This window comes from Episyrphus balteatus, chromosome 1 (genome assembly GCF_945859705.1).
Source record: "Episyrphus balteatus chromosome 1, idEpiBalt1.1, whole genome shotgun sequence".
Taxonomy (NCBI): Eukaryota; Metazoa; Arthropoda; class Insecta; order Diptera; family Syrphidae; genus Episyrphus; species Episyrphus balteatus.
Window position 1 is genome coordinate 55479278 of NC_079134.1, and position 20126 is coordinate 55499403.

The window sequence follows — 20126 nt, forward strand, 5'->3', positions numbered from 1 at the left end:
ACGAAAACATAAGATGATAAAATTACATACATTGAACGAAAAAAAGCCAAAATTTTATGAACTGGTTGTGATAGAACTTTTTTCTATCTGTTTTAGAAAAGTCATAAGTGTAGCTATCCGTTTTAGGGTTGTCCATTCTCTATCGGACACCCTGTATATATTCAGGCCTATTTTAAACAAAAATTCCCAGGGAAATGGTTTCGGAAAAATGGTGAAAATTTCCATTTTTTTTTGCTTTCCCCATATTCTTAACCATTGAAGAACGAAATTGAAGCAAAAAAAAAATAATGAAATTTAAGGAACTTTTCAGTTGGGAGTTTTTTTTTTCAGAATAGTATTGATTATGACGATTACAACTCAACTTCAACTTTTTGAATCATTATATCTAAGAAACGGTGGGTCTAAGGAAAAAAAAGTGTCATGGCAGTTTTTATATATAATAATCTGGTCTACAATTTTTGGATTGAAAAGTTACGGTTTTGCTGAAAATCGTGAAAAACCATTTTTTGTGACCTTTGACCCCAAGTAAATTTTTTTTCCAGGTCTCGGATCGATGAGGACTTTTTAGATTTAATGTATGATGATGTTTCCAACAATCCTACCAATTTTCAGCTTGCTGGGAATTTTTGTAACCTCACCCCCTTATTTTAGTCTAATTTGACCGGACTATGGCGCGTTTGCTTCGCTTAGGCCATTTGAAATTGGTCCTAAGAATCTCGCGATTTTTTGAAACAAATGCCTAAAAATAAATAAAAATGGTAAAGGTATGAAGTTCAAGGCGTATCAAAGTGAGATGGGTAAGGGGGGCATGCTGCCCCTTGCTACCTCCCTGCTTGGGCACACAATAGGATTTGGGGTGGGGTCAAGGTTGGGTATGTACAAAGTTTCTTTTGGAGTCGAAGAAACTTTGAAATTTTGAAAGAAAACGAATTCTTAAAAATAAATAGAAATGATATAGGTATGAAGTTCAAGGCGTATCAAAGTGAGATGGGTAACCCCACTGCTTGGGCACACTATAGGATTTGGGGTGGAAGCAAAGTTGGGTATGTAGTAAGTTTCTTTTGGATTCGAAAAAAAAACTTTAAATTTGGAAGAAAATTTGCCTACACCCAAACTCGCACCCACCTCAAATCACCTAAATAAAATGGTAAAAAACAAAATTCAGGGCAAAAAAAGCTTTGGTCTGCCAAAATGATACGGTTTTGCTGATTTTTTTTTTATTTCTATCTACTTTAAATTTTTTTTTTGTTATTTGAATTATTGAAATCTCCGATTTGCTTAGTTAAAAGCTCATATATCTCGACTTCAACGATAGGTTGCTTCTACAATTCGATGGTAACAAAAACAATTGAGAGCTCATTGTAAGGAATAACCCAAACAAATCAAAAGTTTATCAGATATTTGAAAAAATGTCATTATGTACTCACCTTGCGAGACAAATCTGGACTTTGACCAACTATAAAATTGATTAATTAACTCACGGAATTCATTCGTATACCATTTTTTAGATAATTGTATTGTGAATAAGTCTGCCCTTGGTCATTTTTGGTTTAAATAGGTAAAATTGGAGCTATTAGATAAAAACGGCACCAACCTATCTTCCAAGATGGCGGCTGCTTCCGACGTCCTATCATCCCAACAAATTGACTTTATGATAAGGACATACATACACCCGAACACATTCCATGAAAAAAATCTTGTCCCGCGAAAAATGCGATTTCATGACCATATTTTGACTAATTTGCCTGGGCTATTAACTATTTATTATATTTAATATAGTACACACAATTACGTGTAAGGGGCGAGTTTTTGAAAAAAAAAAAATCTGAAAGTAAATGGTTTAGGTACCATACTAAGTAGAATCTTCGAAATTATAATAGTTAAAATCTGAAATAAGATGATGGTTACAATTTTAATTTTTATATCTGTAAATTTTCAAATTTTTTGAACTTCTACCGCACTTGTTGAATTTTGGTTAGAAACTTGAAACTTGGGGAATATTTTTAAAAATTTATTTGCAACCATATGAGCATCAAATTACAATTTTTTTAAATAACGACCACGCACACTTTTTTTAGTTTCGTTTTATGGAGATGGATACATCACTATGCCATTGCAGGAGGCAAAAATGTCCACAAACATTCGCATAAAATTCCGGACTCGACAAGAAAATGCATTTCTCTTCTTAGCTGATGGACGAACTGATTACTGTCTTATAAGATTGGATGGAGGGATAATAAATTTTACATTTAAAATTGATCGTGATGTGATACAAGTACGCCTTTGAATTAACAAATAAAAATAGAAGATTATAATAACAATTTGATTCATTACATAATTTGTTTCTTTAATTTAGTTAATATCTCCCAAAAAACACATATTGAATGATTTGGAGTGGCATGACATAGCTATTCAAAGGTATGATAGCAATATCACTCTTCAAGTAGATTCAAGTATTATTCGAAAGTCACTCAAAAATGGACTTTCGGCTTTTAATGTACATTATGGAACGTATTTGGGAGGTGTTGGTGAATTCAGAGCCGAGTACGTTAAGGATGTTAACAATTTTCGGGGCTGTATATCTGATGTGAGATTATTTTGCATTGTGTTAAAATACAAAATCCAATTTAAAAATTCTTATACTTGTGAAGGTTTTTTACAATAACATTAATATTATCAAGCGAGCAAAAGAACGCATTGGTCACACAACCAGTATTGGAGTTTCATGGACATGCAGTTACGAGTTTGATGCAGATGTGAACGAACCTATAAGCTTTTTAAATGATGATTCATTTGGATTATTGCTTAAGGAGAAAAATCCTTCTGCGGAGTCGTACGTTATGTTTTAAAGAAATTTGTGTGTCCCTATAACGTTTACATTTTTAGAATCCTATTTGATATTCGGACCATAGAACCATCGGGGTTGGTATTCTTTAACGGAGGTTACGACTATATTCTTGTTGAAATTCAAGATAGCATTCTTCAACTATTTTTCAATAAAGGAGGAACAGTACTTAAACTATCTTCTAATAACACAGTATCCGATGGCCAATGGCATCAAATTCATATACTTTACGATGATGCAGAAATTGAATTTTCGGTTGATAATGCTACATTCACGGCAATGCACCCGAATGTGACAAACAGCACAATTCAATTGGAAAAGAGTTTCTTTATCGGAGGCGTTCCTGAAAAAATGCGCAGAAAACTTTTGAGTGAAGGCCTCAAAGTGACCGATCTTAGCTTAAAAGGTTGTATGCGTGCTATTATGGTAAATGACTTTCCAATAGGGTTTCCACAAATGAGAGCCAGTAACAAATTGTCGGTGGATTGTGTTTGGAAGTATCCGTGTATTGAAGAGCGCCCATGTTTATTAAGTGGTGTATGCAACCAATGGAGTGTTGATGAATTTATTTGTTATTGCGATCAGGCTTATTGTATCAAAGCGGATTATCAAGGACCTTTTAAAGTAGGTTTCACACAGTACAGTATATGAAGTTAAAATATGTATTTAATTCTAACTTACATATTTCTTTTATTTTCTACAGATTTTTTCCGAATCTGGCTCGGAAACAGAACTGCTTAATATTTCACCGCTTCAACTTCTAGAAGGAGGGACAATTTTTATAACAGCTCTCAATATAGATCTACTCTTTGAAATTAAAAGACAAGAAGATATAGAAATAAGATTTAACATAGTACAACAGCCTAAGTATGGCACGATTTTGCAGTTTTCCCCAGAGAAAAATAACTTTATTCCAATAGTATCATTCGGCTTAGATGATTTAAGTACCGATAAATTAAAATATGTTCACAACGGAGCAGAGAGCTTTAACGACCATGCAACAATTGATATGCAGATTGAGGGGCCAGGACATAAAGTACCAGAGTACATATTAGGAAAACATCGCTTTCTACTTCATGCTAATATTACGCCTGTTAACGATCCCCCACAACTACGTATTCCCAGAAATAAAATTTTACGATTAATTGAAGGAATTGAAAAAGTTTTAACTAATGATTTATTCAGTATTGAAGATCCAGATAGTCCATCAAATGTCTTGATTTACTCTATTTTACCAACAAAAAACTTAAAAGAAAATGAAGGCCAGTTTGCAGTTGATGGGAAACCCTCTGAAACTTTTTCACAAACAGATATTGATACAGGAAGTGTGACTTACTTATATAATGCAACTACAACGGAAACAATTTCATTCAATATTATGCTTCAAGTATCAGACGGCGTTGAAACTAGTGACGCTGTTAACTTACCTGTTTCAGTTCATCCTCTTGAATTGAGACTTGTAAATAATACAGGACTTATAATGATTCATAAGTCATTTCTATTTCTAACTCCTTTCAACCTCTCTATTGAAACAAACTCCGGGGAGGATAATATTGACATAAGATATGATATTGTTAAGAGACCCCAATATGGTGCTATTCAACGTTTACGACAGGTGGATTCTTCATGGGTAAATGTTGAGTGGTTTAGAGAAAGTCAATTGCTGCTGAGCCATGTTCGGTATATTCATAATATTGGGACACCATGGCAAGATGAATTTAAGGTACGAGTAATATTTTATTTCTTTAGCAACGTTATTTTAATCCTATTGAATAAAAAACAAATCATATAGTTTGTTGCATCACATGGACTCGTTACGACACAAACATTTGATTTTCGGATCACTTTTACCAGTCTTCGTATAACATCAAGTAAACAACCTGTAATAGCAATAAACGGTTCCAATGAATTAATTTTTAACAATGAAGTGCTGCTTTTTGAGACTGTGCCTTTGTCAACTTTCCCGAGAAACATTATCTACAAAATAATCCAACCGACTAAATATGGTTCTATTTTCGTAGAGGGATCTCGTAAGGTTGCTAAGGTTGGTTTATATCATGAAATTTATTATTTACATTTTTATGCATATCATTTTTTAATACTATAGGAAATGGACTCGTTCACTCAGCTGGATGTGGATAAAAACCGGATTCGGTATGCGCTTCATCGGACCTCCTATTCTTATTTTGTTGATTACCTAGATTTTATGGTATCTGTAATGGAATGTGACAACGTTATTGGAAAGCTCAAAATTATTTTTACACCTAAAGAAGAACTGAAGAAAAAGTTGTCATACCAAACCAAACAGATTTTACGTCTTCAAGAAGGTGACCGCGCTCTTATTAATAAAAACAATTTTGAAATAGCATTTAATATCTACGAAAGCCTAAATTTTTCCATATCCATTCCCCCGCAACATGGAACTCTTTGTCATCAAAACACGAACACTTCAAAACTTGTACCAATGTCTGATTTCACTCTTGAACAGTTGTTTCTCAACGAAGTTTACTACTGCCACGATGACACAGAATCACAAGAAGATACTTTTAGTTTGCTGATACTTTCAAACAAAGATGCAGATATGCAATTTATTTGTCAAATTGACGCTCAAATTAAACTGTCAAATGACAATCCACCTTACAGAACTGTCGACAAAACTTTTCATGTAGTTCGCGGTTCTTTTCGAACCATTAACCAAGAGGAGTTACAGTATATGGATGCTGATATTAATACCAATCTGTCAGATATTCATTACATTCATGTATCTAGTACAAATGGTGAATTTTATAAATCGGGAATAAATATGGATTGTTTCAGCCAAGATGACATAAATAACAGACGAATAATTTTTCAACATTCTGGACCAGATATTGGAACAGCTTCTTTTATAGTAAGCGATGGACAATATGAATCCACAGGAATTCTTGAGATTCATGCATCTGAACCATTTGTCTCAATGTTGCCGACAAATGCCACTACTGTGCAAGAGGGGAAATTTGTCATTCTTCGAAATAGAGATTTTGTTTTAGAAACCAATTTGGACATTAAACTTGATGGAATACATTATGAAGTTATAACTCCACCTTCCTATGGTATTCTTATGTATTTGGGAAGAAGAACAAATGACTCTGTTCACATTAAATTTTCAAACCTAACGTCTTTGAATAATTTCACGCATTTAGATGTTGAAAGAGATCGATTAGTATACTGGAACACTGAAGTTGCATCAATGGATAAAATTCGGTAAGTTATGTTAAATATGAGTCTTAATTTCTTTAAATCTCTCTTGATAGACTTTATACTTTGTTATTTTTTTTAAGCATTCTACTACAAACACTCACTCATTAAAAATACTGGTCACACTCATAACTTCATTTAAACTTGAATAAAAATAAGAAAAAATTTAATATTTTTTTTTATTTCAGATATCGAGTTTTTATTAAAAACACGTCTGCAGAAGGTGAAGTCATATTTCGAGTTTATCCATCAGCATATTGGGAGAACTTACAAATAAAAAAAAATCAAACGCTTTACGTTGAAGAATCTACCAGTGTATTACTCTCGAGAGATATTCTAGAGGTACATTTTGTTCAATTAAAAGGTTATCACAACATAAACATAACTGTTAAGAAAAGAGAGAAAAGAAGTTCTCCTTTGCTAAAATTATGCTGGCACAAAAAGTACTGAGATGTAAAAGTTCTAAAGATTGGTTTTAAATTTGTATCAATTTAATTTTGATTGTTTACTTGACAATTTTTCTGCCCCTTGGTATAAAAATTCATATTAAGATTTTTTTGTTCTCATATACATAATTATGTATTATATCTATTATAAACATTGTTTGAATTACATTATGGCAAATCGACAAACAACTCTAATAAATTAGGTACACTAATTCTCAAAAAATGAATATTTTTTGGACACCATTTGTTTTATAGATTTTAATCCAAAAAAACTCGAAAATCAGACCTAAATGATTGTTTAAGGAGGGAAGGGTATAGCCCGACTCAGGACAACACGACTTTGTACACCACGACTCACGACAGCCCGATTCAACCCATAGCCCGACTTAAGATAACCCGACTCATCGCAACTCGACTCAGGTCTAGTTCTTACCTGAATCGAGTTGGGATGAGTCGGGCTATCTTGAGTCGGGCTATGGATTGAATCGGGCTGTCTTGAGTCGGAGTGTACAAAGTCGTGTTGTCCTGAGTCGGGCTCTGCTTCTACTGTTTAAAGATAGGTTTTTCGAGATTATGTACAATTTTTCAAAGTTTTTTTTTGTCGTTTTATTCAAAACATACTTAGTATTCGACTTAGGATTCGGGCTTTATCGTGACTAGGTGTGTGCTAAAGAACTATTTTTAAAGGGCACGTTCAAACAGTTAACATAAAGCTATCGGATAGCTTTTTGTTGTAAACAATGTTAAAAATTAGCAAAGAAACGACTTATTTCCTGTCAAAAAATAATCTGAAGGTTTCCGAAAATTTTTGGTATACCTCATCAGGTATCCCGTATCCGAGTGATCAACTGATAAACATTTTCCTATTTTTTATTTTGATTTCTATTCGCGCGATTATTCGGCTTGAAAATAAACTAAATTTGCAACAAAAGTATTTTGACAAACGTTCTTTTTCAACGTTGGTATGGTAAGGTAATGCATTTTACGTGTTTCAAGCACGTATTAAACTGACAGACTTATTAAGGCTCCGATTTGTAAAAAATTGGGCAAAACGGCGGAACTTATCATTGAAATTAGTGCATCTTCTGTTGCAAGTCATAATTTCGGTGTGTCTGTTGAAAAATCTGTTGAGAATTGAATTTACTGCGGGAAACTAAAAATTACCAAATATGAAGACACAAAAATATAATTATACAATTAACCTATTCAAAATTTACCATAAATGGACATAAAATGAAAAAAATGCACTACAAAAAATAGACGCATTTTGAAGAATTCACTTTAAATCGGGTATTGACTCCAAAAAGTCTGAATTTGGAAATGCCATTCTTTCATCAAAAACTTTGTTAGCAAAAGTGCCCTTTGCATTGAGCTCGAAGAAGACAATTTTACCATGTTTATGGGAAGATAATACAGCATTTATCTCATAAAACAGAAATTGAAAAAAAAATTGAATTCTCAAAGGGATATGTTGTTGTGCTTTTCGCTTCCGGAACAAACTTGACCAAAATTTTACAGAGCTTCAACAGTTCCTTTACGTTCCCCGGATCATTGAGATAGAAATTTGTGAAATTGAGAATTCAGTTTTTTTCAATTTTTGTTTTATGAGGTAAGAGTAAGTACTGTATTATCTTCCCATAAACATGGTAAAATTGTCTTCTTCGAGCTCAATGCAAAGGGCACTTTTGCTAACAAAGTTTTTGATAAAAGAATGGCATTTCCAAATTCAGACTTTTTGGAGTCAATCCCCGATTTAAAGTGAATTCATCAAAATGCGTCTATTTTTTTAGTGCATTTTTTTTCATTTTTTGTCCATTTATGGTAAATTTTGAATAGGTTAATTGTATAATTATATTTTTGTGTCTTCATATTTGGTAATTTTTAGTTTCCCGCGATAAATTCAATTCTCCACAGATTTTTTAACAGACACACCGAAATTATGACTTGCAACAGAAGATGCACTAATTTCAATGATTAGTTCCGCCGTTTTGCCCAATTTTTTACAAATCGGAGCCTTAATAAGTCTGTCAGTTTAATACGTGCTTGAAACACGTAAAATGCATTACCTTACCATACATACCAGAACTAGGGCTGCCAGATAAAATTGTATTAATGTCGGGACAACAGGTCTCAAATGTCGGGACAAATCGGGACAGAAAAAAAAAACATGAGATCGAAAATAAAAAAATTGTAAAATACAAACTTTTCCATGCATAGGACTTTTCCTTAATTTGTGTGGACTTCTTGCACAATTGAGTTGGTTAAAACACCAGTTTTTGAAAATCATTGTTTGAAAAAAAAAAATAAAGTCTTCATCCATAAAATAAAATCCCATTTATCGTAGATAGGTATTAGGTACTCGCTTAGAAACTTGCTGTCTATTGATGGATCTTTTGGTAAATGTACTAAGCCCCAATTTATGTATGTTTTCAACAGTTTTCTTATTTTGGAGAATGAATGAATTCGACCTAAAAGTTTTTTTTCTTGTATAACTTGAGTGACTTTTCTTATATTTAAAACCATTTACTTTTAATGCAGACTTAAAGTCATTTTTATTTTATTTTTTTATTTTTTACTTTAAGCATGCATTAAAAGTGGTGAAATTTTAGAAAACCTTAGCTTTTGGTATTATTATGCATATTAATTTCAACACATAACAAAAATATCTTAAAACATGTTTTTTTTAATTGTCGGACGGTTCAAATTCCTTAAAAAAATGTAAGAATATATTTTAATTGTGAATGTTTCACATCTCACTTACATAAGTAACTATTAGAGCTCTTGAAACCCGGGTACCCGAAGACCCGCCCGGGTACCCGGGTACTCGAATACCCGGGTATTACCCGGGTAGCACCCGGGTACCCGAAATACCCGAGTACCCGGGTCCTTAAAATACTCGGGTACCCGGGTACCCGAGTACCCGAGTGTTTTCAACAGCTCGTGCAACCAAGTAAATTCGCGTAAAACAAAACTTTTTTTTGTGTTTTTGTTATTTTACTATAATTTAATAACCTGGTTGACACTTTTGGGAATTTGTTTGGCATTTAAAGCGTTTCCTGGTTGAACCAAAGTACAAAAATATGACCAATTTGGTCATGTACCAATTTTACCTATGATATAAGGTTGCTTTATAAAAGTTCCCATTTTAAAAGCGGCAGCCCTATATTTTTCATTATAGTTATCAACTAACAATGTCAAACAATCTCCTAAAAAGTGTCAACTAGGTTAATAAATTATAGCAAAATAAGAAAAAACAAAAAACTAAATTTTTTATTTGCGTATCTACTTGGTTACACGATCTGTTGAATATACTCGGGTACTCGGGTACCCGGGTATCCGGGTAATTTGAGGACCCGGGTATTTCGGGTACCCGGGTGCTACCCGGGTAATACCTGAGTATTTTGGTACCCGGGTACCCGGGTAGCATTGGACCCGGGTATTACCCGGGTAGAATCAAGAGCCCTAGTAACTATTAAATACTCTTATGTGAGTTTAAACAGAAAAAAAAAATAGCCTGTTTTCACTACAGCCCAAATTTAATAGTTTCACAAATTAGATCAGTTCGAATTCCAAATTCTTAAAATTTCCGATACGATTTGAAATTCGAAATGATATAATTTGCTCATTTGAGCTCTAGTGAAAACGAGCTATACCTAAGGGTAATTTCTTACATTGTTTACTTTACAAAATATCTTAATCCATTGGAATGGCGGAAATAAATTAAAACTGTTACCCACAATCATTTCTTTTCTCCCTAAAGTTTTCGAACGAAGACTGATGAAGAAACGGAATGTCGGGACAAAATCGGAACATTTTGTAAATCGGGACAGATATCGGGACAGGGTCTAAATGTCGGGACTGTCCCGGCAAAATCGGGACGTCTGGCAGCCCTAACCAGAACTTTTGTCAAAATACTTTTTTCCCTCAAAAATTAGTACTTTTTATACCAAAAATGCAGCCTCGAAGCATAATACCAACTATTTGACTGACATTGACCATCATGAGATTCACCATAATATACTTAATAAGTAACCGTAGGGTTGCCAGGTATATTCTGACGAAACTAGTAATCGAGATGCAAAATCCCGGACTTTCCCGAACAAATAAGGACAAAAAAGAGTACAAAACTAGGACAAAAAAAAATGCATAATTTTATAAAAAAAATAACCGAACAATCCGATTAAAATTTAACTAAAAATCACATTTTTAACCCTTGTTCCCGTAGCATTTTTTTCTTATTTTTTCACAAAAAAGAAATAGATAAAAAACTCTGAGACAAAGTTTGGCCTTCTCGGTATAGTATTATAATAAACATTTGAGCTATAATACTACAAAAGTTGCAATTCCAACTAAAAAAAAATTTAAAATTCCATTGAAAACCAATTGAGAAAATTTTAAACGATTTAGTTAAATGCAAATAAAATTTTTAGTAAGTTACTAAGTAAAGAAATTGTCTTTTTGACTTAGCAACTTACTTAAGTGGCTTTAGATTTTCCTTAATCGTTTAAAATTTTGCCATATGCTATATTTTTGAGTTTTGATTATATTGAAACAGAATTCAAAACAGAATTGAGCAGATAATAAACCAAAATAAAAACGCCTCGCTTTTAATGAACTCGATTCGTTTTTTGAATAATAAGGGCCAATTTTTCAATAGTCAGATAAACGTCAGAGCTTATTCCTAGGAATAAAAGTTTTTTTTTTATTGACATTTATTCTTAGGATAGTCTAACTGACGATTGAAAAATTAGGGCTTAATGAATTAAGAGTAGCATACAAGTAGTGAGATACTTAAAGGCTAGAAAAGAGTACAATCCCGGACAATTGATAGAAACTATCCCGGACGTCCCCCACACAGCCAAAAAAGAGTACATGTCCGGGAAAACCCGGACGGCTGGCAACCCTAAGTAACCGTCAACTTCCTTATTTTATTTTTAACCGTTACAGATTATTCTCATCAGTTAGAAAAATGTTCATTTTGTCAAAATACTTTTTCCGACCATTGTATGATTGAAAATATGAAAAACAAAATAGATAAAATGAGAGTGACCGTTTTCAACATTTTTAATAAGAAATAACTCCTTGAATGCCTGCACTAAAACAAAGGTACTTCAAATTGGTCTGCTCTGTTTCGTCATCATAGTAAACTCTCCTATACATCTTTGCTATTTTCATTTTTAATCACATTTTTATTTATGAGGGCAATTTGATTTCAGATTTTGTTTTATTTTTTTTTTCAAACGAATTTTATGTTTTTTTTCCTATATAAAAAGTCTTAAAAATTTAAGCAACTTGAACTATAAGAGCAAGTTCGTGCATTTTATTACCCTTTTAATGGGGAGAGTACCATAACTTAGTCGCCCAGAATTGATAACGGTTTTTTGTCGAGGAGTTCAATACAATAATTTTTTTCTATAGGAGGGATGATTTGCCCCCCCCCCCGCTCCCCCGCTTAGGTGGGAGGGTCAATTTTCTAAAAAAATTACTTAAAATAAAAAAATTATTTAAAAACAACGGCAACACACTGAGGGAAAAAACAACTTAAAATCAACGAAAACCACGTTGATTGAACTACTTTTCGGAATGATTTTGCGTTGAAGACGAAAATTTTAAAATCAAAATAGAACATCGTTAGTTTAAAGTGGTTTACCGTAATAAAAAATCTTTAAATCAAAGTTGTTTCAACTTTAAAAAAAAGCATCAATTTATTAAAAAAAAAAAGAAAAAATGGGCAGCCGCTGGGGATCGAACCTACAACCTTTTTTCAAAAGCTAAAATTAGACACTTAATTTAAATTTGTAAGTTAAGTTATTTAAATCAATTGTTTTCAAAATAAATGAATGAGCCTGGTAAAGAAAGTAGTTTTTGCATTTTTTAATTTTTTAAGGAAAACAAGAAGGCATAGGAACATAATGATTTTCAGTTTTTGATAAGAAATCAATTGAGGCTGTTTACTTTATGGATAAACTTCGTATTGAAATCCAAAGTCATTCTTAAAATAGTAATCAACGTGTTTTTTAAACTTTTTTTTCTAAAATTTTGACTTTGAAATCGTTTATTTCGAAATAGTCGGTTTAAATAACTTAACTTAAAAATTTAAATTTAGTGTATAATTTTAGCTTTCGAAAAAAGTATCGTTCATAACTGTAAGTGTTACCGTTGTTTTTTATTAAATTTTTTTGATTTTAAGTATTTCTCTTTTTTTTTTAATAACCCCTTCCGCCTAAACGGGGGAAGATAGACACCCCCTCCCATAGTAAAAAATGATTGTATTTAACCCTTCTACAAAAAACCGCTATCAATTCTTGGTTGCTAAGTTATAGTACTTTCCCCTCAAATTTTTCTTTTTTACTTGAGACAAACTGAATTTGCGAAAAAAAGATAGGTTCAAATGGCCATATTTTGGTTAATTTTCAATGAAAAAATTTGATGAGACCAGCATTTCAAAGAAAATTTAATCTTCTATGTTTTATTAGAGCAATGTTAATGTCTATCTCAGCCCAAATAAGAGACACAACCAAAAAAGTAAAAAAACTAAAAAAATTGATTTTGTTTGATTTTTTTTTGTTTGTTTTGACTGTTTTGTTAAGAAAATTTTTTTTATAAATTTTTAAAAAACATTATTATTATAGGAAATTTAATTCTCTACAAAACTTACTAAGAACAATATCTTAAAATTTTGCTTTGTTTACGAGATATATTGAAAAAACCAAAATGGGGGCTTTTGCACCCCTATCTCCAGTTCCCACCCTCTCATTTAATAGCACTCCGCGGTTTTATCTTTTTTATAACCCATTGAACGATTCCTGCAATAAAACCTGTGAACATCTTACTTCCTTTCTGAAAGACATAATTAATAGCCGTAATTTTGGCGTTGGTGAAAAAATAGAAGGTTTGGTAATTTTCAGTTTTCTCGAAAAGTAAAAGAGATTTTGACTTTTAGTTTTCAGTGTTTGACTCAAAATATATAAGAGAAATTAAAACAAAAAAAAAATAATACTTGATTGGGTAAATTTTATGAAAAAAAAAACTGTTTGAACTTTTTTTGAATTTTTTTTCAAAATTTTGTGTTTGAAATTTTTTGTTTCAAAAACTATTCATCAAAAAACATTTATATAAAAACCAAAAAGTAGTATAACTTTTTACCTTTAAAAAAAGGTATCGTTTAGTTTTGTAAGTGTTGCCGTTCTCTTTAAATATTTTTTTTTTTTTGATTTAAGGTCGAGTTCTTAATTTAAAATTTTTTTCACATTCAAGTGCTTGGCAGACCGTTTTTGCCACGTCTCACGAGACTTTTTTTTTTGCAGTAACATGCCTGGGGATGTCCTTAAACATATTTCATAGGGGTGAATACTAAGCAATTACCTGCAAACTTTAGGTCGCTGGCTCTCGGTCTATTATAGTTACGGTGACCATCCGTCCCGGTTTACCCGGGACTGTCCCGTATTTCTACAGCTTGTCCCGGGTTTTTATTTAAGAAACCCGGGACGTATAAGTGTCCCGTATTTTGTAATTTGTCCCGTGATTGTCCCGTATTTGAACATTCTCTGATTTTTGTATTCAATATTTTAAATACTTTGTACGGAAAACAAGAAAACAGTGGCTGGAAATTAAATACGCTTCTGAAGCAAAACGAACATTTTTCTAAGTCTCCAAAGTCAAAAAACTTTTGCTGCAAGAAAAATTACCTGTACAAATAAGTGGGAGTGACAAACGATTGAAAAATCTCTATATATTCCAGCACAGGTAAGAATTTCGTTACCTATGCTGCGTATTGTGCAACGAAAAGCAAAATTTTCGTTTGCGATTTCATTGTGCTGGTTTTGTATGAAAATTTTCGTTTCGCCTCTAGACTAGGTATTAGTTTTTTTTAAATGTTCGTCAATTATTTAGTTCCAGCTTCTGTTTGTCAGGTTGCTACACCATGTTTTCGAATAAAGAACAACATATGGAAGAGTAAAGAACCCCAACCCAAATTAGTTTCAAAACTTTTAAGGAAATGTTAAAAGTTGTGTAAAAGATCATACAATTTCAAAATCATTTAAAATAAAATTAAAATGTCTCTCCCGATTTTGATTAAAATAATATTTTCTTAGAAATAATTAACAGACATTTTTATAAAACCATTTTTTGATTTCTGATTCGACTTAAATGATTTCAACAAAAACGCTCCCATAAAATCGTTTAGGAAATCTTGATATCAAAATAATTAAAAAATTATGAAAACTCATTTAAAAAAATTAATTTTTTTATTGAAAAATCAATATTTTAAAAACGATCCAACTAATTTTTTATCTGTCCCGGGTTTCGCTTCCAGAAATATGGTCACCGTAATTATAGTCAATTTAAAAGAACTCCGAAGCAAAAACAGAACTAATTTGTTTAAATTTGTTTGTGTTATCCTTGTCTTAAAATGTATGAGTCAAAAATGATACTTATGACGTTTTCCTTCACTCCATTGAGATTTTCCTTGTAGTAGTTATTTTTGCACTTTTGTAGGTTTTGTGTTTTCTCAGGTAATAGTGTAACCAATTTGTTACTATTTGTTACTCCGAATCCGGAGTAATTTCAGCACTATATAGGGATAGTTGTACAAATATTTAATCCGTGGTTCAGCAACTTTTATCTTCTGACTTTGGTGGTAAAATTGAATTTTAGCACTGGTTCTAGGTCCATATAGGTTGGAATAACTAAGTCCATCCTTGAACCACAGTTGATCCACTGCTAATCCGCCGAAATCGGCGAGTTAAATTCCTGATCCGAGGCTGAACCACGTTTGTACAACTGGCCCATAGAGCACTCCTGATTGACTCCACATTTTTAGTCAGATTTACATTTATTTGCACACGGACTTGCACACATACTTAAGCTAAAAGTAATAGCTATCACTTTGGTGAAGTTGACAGATTATAAATAGGCAAAAGGTTCTTATAATCAATTTTCTTTAAATGTGTAGGTTAGGTTAGGTTGAACGGGGGTGATAATCCGACAAGTCGAATCATCCCACTCGGATCTCGATGGATTCATTGTGATCCCCAGGGTTAGGGTGGGAAGGAATCTGGATGTGTAAGAGAAGAATTTATTTGGGCTTAGGTGTTGATATTTGTGTTTAAATGTGTATCTGTATTTTTTCTGAAAAGAAATCACGACACGAAGGTCATTTTCTAGAAAATATAGATATTGACTTTATATTTTTTCTACTGGCTTAAAATACGAAATCAAAATATTCCCTGATGTATTTGTATGAAATTATAGATATAATAATTAAAAAAAAAAATAGTAACTACAGCAAAATGTTCACTACTTTCTTCAGGGAAATGAGCCATTTTTGTCTCATTTACATTTTACAATTTATGTTCCTTCACTCCAGAAAAAGGTGTAAATCCGGAGTATACTCCCAAATAGAGTGCAGGAAAACCGCATAAATCCATTGGATTAGGGTGTCCACCTGGGACCTCCTCTCGAACAGTTAAAAAAGAGAACTTCAAAAAAAAAAAAAAAAGAGAGCATTTGATTTCTAAAAAAAAGCAAGCAAACAAACAATTTTTTTTCGTATCATTACGAAAGCATACAAACAATTTGTTTTTTTTTTCCAATCAGGTATACCTATTAAAAGGTAGGGGTTGTAGGACGCAGGACCAAGCAGGACTTTCTTTTATAACGATTAAAAATAGCTTTGTTAAAAAAACGCGCCCGTCTACTCAGTTATCGTAATCGACAGAGAAGTAAAATTAAACCCATAATTAAACTGAATATTTTAAAATCTTGACTTCATAAAAGCTGATTGATTCCAAAAAAGGTCGTAAAGGATATTTTGATTAAAAGAAAACTTTACATTAACCCAAACCTTGCATCATTCTACATTAGGGTGGGTCACAAAAATCGAAATTCATTTTTTTGATTTGGTACTCTGAAAAATCGATTGCTAGACACCTCTAGAATATACACCAAATATGAACTCTTTATATTAATGGGAAGGTCCTCCGCTTCGCAATTTTCCATTTTTACATCAAGCTTCTACTAAAAAAAATCATTTTTTTATTAATTGACTTTTTAGCAAATTTCTTTGCATATTCTTGTAGGAAATTGAACGCTCTACAAAAAAGGCCTTATACACTTTTTTCGTTTATCTTGCCGTTTAATAGATATTTGAGGTCCAAAAATCGAAAAAATCTTTAAAAATTCGTTTTTTGTTCTTAATTTCGTAACAAATTGAAAAATTATAATCATCAAACGCGCAAGACATATTCTTGTAGGAAATTGATTACTCCACAAAAAAGGTCTTAGTAATTTTTTTCATTAATCTTACCATTCTAAAGATATTCGAGGTCAAATTTAAAAAAAATTATAAAAACATTTTTTACTTTTAAAAATTTTCCAGTTCACTGAAAAATTATTATTTTCAAATTAACAAGATATATTCTTGTAGAGGCTTAAACGTTCTACAAATAATTACTTGACATCAAATTGATTGCTTTAACCGTTTAGAAGATATTCGTATCCAAATTACAATGCATGCGGGTCATAAGAAAACTATTGAAATCAGTGGGCACTGGTTTGGATTCGAATATCTTCTAAACGGTTAAAGCAATCAATTTGATGTCAAGGAATTATTTGTAGAACGTTTAAGCCTCTACAAGAATATATCTTGCTAATTTGAAAATAATAATTTTTCAGTGAACTGGAAAATTTTTAAAAGTAAAAAATGTTTTTATAATTTTTTTTAACTTTGACTTCGAATATCTTTAGAATGGTAAGATTAATGAAAAAAATTAATAAGACCTTTTTTGTGGAGTAATCAATTTCCTACAAGAATATGTCTTGCGCGTTTGATGATTATAATTTTTCAATTTGTTACGAAATTAAGAACAAAAAACGAATTTTTAAAAATTTTTTCGATTTTTGGACCTCAAATATCTATTAAACGCTAAGATAAACGAAAAAAGTGTTTAAGGCCTTTTGTGTAGAGCGTTCAATTTCCTACAAGAATATGCAAAGAAATTTGCTAAAAAGTCAATTAATAAAAAAATGATTTTTTTTAGTAGAAGCTTGTGTAAAAATGGAAAATTGCGAAGCGGAGGACCTTCCCATTAATATAAAGAGTTCATATTTGGTGTGTATATTCTAGAGGTGTCTAGCAATCGATGAATTTTTTTGACCCACCCTATTCTACATATATTATTGAGTGGAGTGAAGGAGGGTAAATATGTACAGTAGTCCCTCGATAATGTGTACTAATTAAAACAAGGTGTTTTCGGATTTTAGAGGGATTCATATTGCTGGAAATTTTTCCAATTCTCATTAAACTTACAATTTTTTTTAGGAAGATATGTGGAAAGATGTCGGTCGTGGTGACAATAACCAATGAGTATAACACAAAATATTTATTTGAAGGCTAGTTTAAGCATTTGTTCATAGTACAGGTAAAATAGTCATTTAAAAAATAAAAAATTGTTACACTCATGAAACTTGACAAAAAGTTTGCTTTTGGGATAAGAACCAAGGATAAAAAAGAAAAAAACTGTTTGGGAAATATTATCATATGACAAATGTTTTTAAGGTACTTTTTGATGCTGAATCTAATGACATAAAAATAAAGTCAATACATTTGCTCTAAGAAAAGTTATTGCCAATTAAAAACAAAAGTGCTTGTTTTTTGACATCAACAGGTAAAATATAACCGAAACCCATGTGAAAAACATGCTACACTGATGAAATTCGGGATGAAGGTTTGAGATAAGGCAGGGATAAAGAATTCAAAAAGTTCTTAAAAATATTTTTGGTGAAAGGGTGTTTTTTTGATGGGTTGAGTTGTGTTGGAAAGCTATCATAACAGCTGACTTAAATTTTGTTAATTTTTAAAACTTGGTGATGAAAGTTTTGGTTGGTATAAGAACTAAAAATCTATAAAGTGTACAAAATTATCTTGAGTGAAAGGGTGTACCATAGATAATGGAATTTAATGGTAGATAATGGAAGAGAATTTGTTGTTTTTATTATAAATAAATGAGGCTATTAGAACAATAGTTACGTAAGCCATAAGATTCAGTTTTGAGCCACGAGAGATATTAGCTCACGGTTATATTAAGAGCCCAATTTTTTTGAAAAGCCCTTTTTTCAAAAAAAAGTGGGTTATGCCTAGGGTTGCCAACTTTTTTAAGAAAGAATAAATATATTTGATGTTAGAGACTAAAAAAAAGACTACATTTGAAAAAAGAAGAGTACCATTTATTTCAAGTCTTGAAAATGTATTTTTTGTTCTTGCGGTACATAACATTTTTTGTTGTTTTTAACATTATGTGTAATATATGACTCCAAATGTTCAAATTCAAAATTCATATTTCTTTATTTAATATCTAAAACCTTAAGATTTTTTTTTGTAAAAAAATCAATTTATTAATATTTGAGCTTCTTATTTCTTTTTTGTTGAAATTTAGAAAGTATAAGATCGAATATTTTAAGCCTCGTTTTTAAACTAAATAATAAAAATTTATATGGTGGTACAAACAGTCTTAAGTAAAAAAAAGAGTATTTTGACGTACTCTATCAGAGTTATAGATTTTAGAGTACACATACGTGAAATAGAGCACAATACCCTTTTTTTTAGTACGGTTGGCAACCCTAGTTAAGCCACTATTGTTCTCATAGGTCATAGCCCAAAATAAGCTTTCATCAGTGAAAAAAAAATATTTTTCTTGTTTTTTAAAAATATTATTGTCTTATTTTTTGGAAAATTGCATTTGGGTTATCAGGGGCGGATCCAGGATTTTTTTCTGGGGGGGGGGAGGCACAAGGAACGGATTGGCAAAAAAACAGCAATAACAGTTAGAAATGAAGTGAAGTATCATACGACTGACTAACAAGCAGAAAATTTTAACGACCCACAGTGGTCTAAGACCTGGCCAAAAATATTTAGGCACATTTCCCACATCAAATAGGTACCAAATGACCAAAAAGTTATTCGGAAGAAAAAAATTTTCATTTTCTTGTTACAGTAAAAGCCACTTAAGTGCTTGCCCACTTACCCCTGGATTAGCCGGGAGAAAAAAAAATATAAAAAATCAGAAAATGCACGTGCAATCCTGTGCTATATGAAAGTTAGTAATCTATTCTTTATTTTATTTTTTGACTTAAGTTGTTTCATCAAATAGTTTTTGAGAAATTAAGTTTTAAAGATGAAATTTTGAAAAAAAAATGTTTACGTTTTTTAATTGATTTTGTATAAAATTTTGCAATGTTATGGACATAATTATACCATTAGTTAATGACCTAGTAGTTTTTAGTCAAATACTAAAGACTTCATTCTAATAAATATTAAAGTTCCTAAGAATAACAAAAAAACTGAATCATACTTTTTTGCCGGGAAACCCACTTTGGTTTTTTTTTATTTGCATTAACCTTTTGTAACCCAAGGTCGTATATTTAAAAATTAATAAGTCAATCGATTGGCCTTTATCTTTAATAAAACACGTATTTTTTTTTAAATTCAATAAAGTCATTATTTACTTAGTTATTTCGATATTCAAAGAGTAAAAAAAAAGCTTAAATAATTTATATAAATTCAAGCAAAAAACAATCTAATATTAATTTGTAGGCAC

At 31.5% G+C, this 20126-nt stretch overlaps 2 protein-coding genes across 6 annotated transcripts in view; both read left to right on the plus strand.

The window, feature by feature from the left end:
* Window positions 1-20126, plus strand: part of LOC129915875 (piezo-type mechanosensitive ion channel component) — a 291170-nt gene that overhangs the window by 225282 nt on the left and 45762 nt on the right. The gene's annotated exons all lie outside the window — the stretch shown is intronic.
* Window positions 1-20126, plus strand: part of LOC129915932 (chondroitin sulfate proteoglycan 4) — a 54934-nt gene that overhangs the window by 22760 nt on the left and 12048 nt on the right. For all 5 annotated transcript variants that reach the window (XM_055995669.1, XM_055995659.1, XM_055995675.1 and 2 more), the window contains 8 exons: window positions 2079-2275; window positions 2357-2587; window positions 2652-2833; window positions 2887-3469; window positions 3549-4568; window positions 4638-4889; window positions 4953-6088; window positions 6271-6424. In XM_055995669.1, the coding sequence (XP_055851644.1) occupies window positions 2079-2275; window positions 2357-2587; window positions 2652-2833; window positions 2887-3469; window positions 3549-4568; window positions 4638-4889; window positions 4953-6088; window positions 6271-6424 (3755 nt within the window). The remainder of the gene's footprint in view (window positions 1-2078; window positions 2276-2356; window positions 2588-2651; window positions 2834-2886; window positions 3470-3548; window positions 4569-4637; window positions 4890-4952; window positions 6089-6270; window positions 6425-20126) is intronic.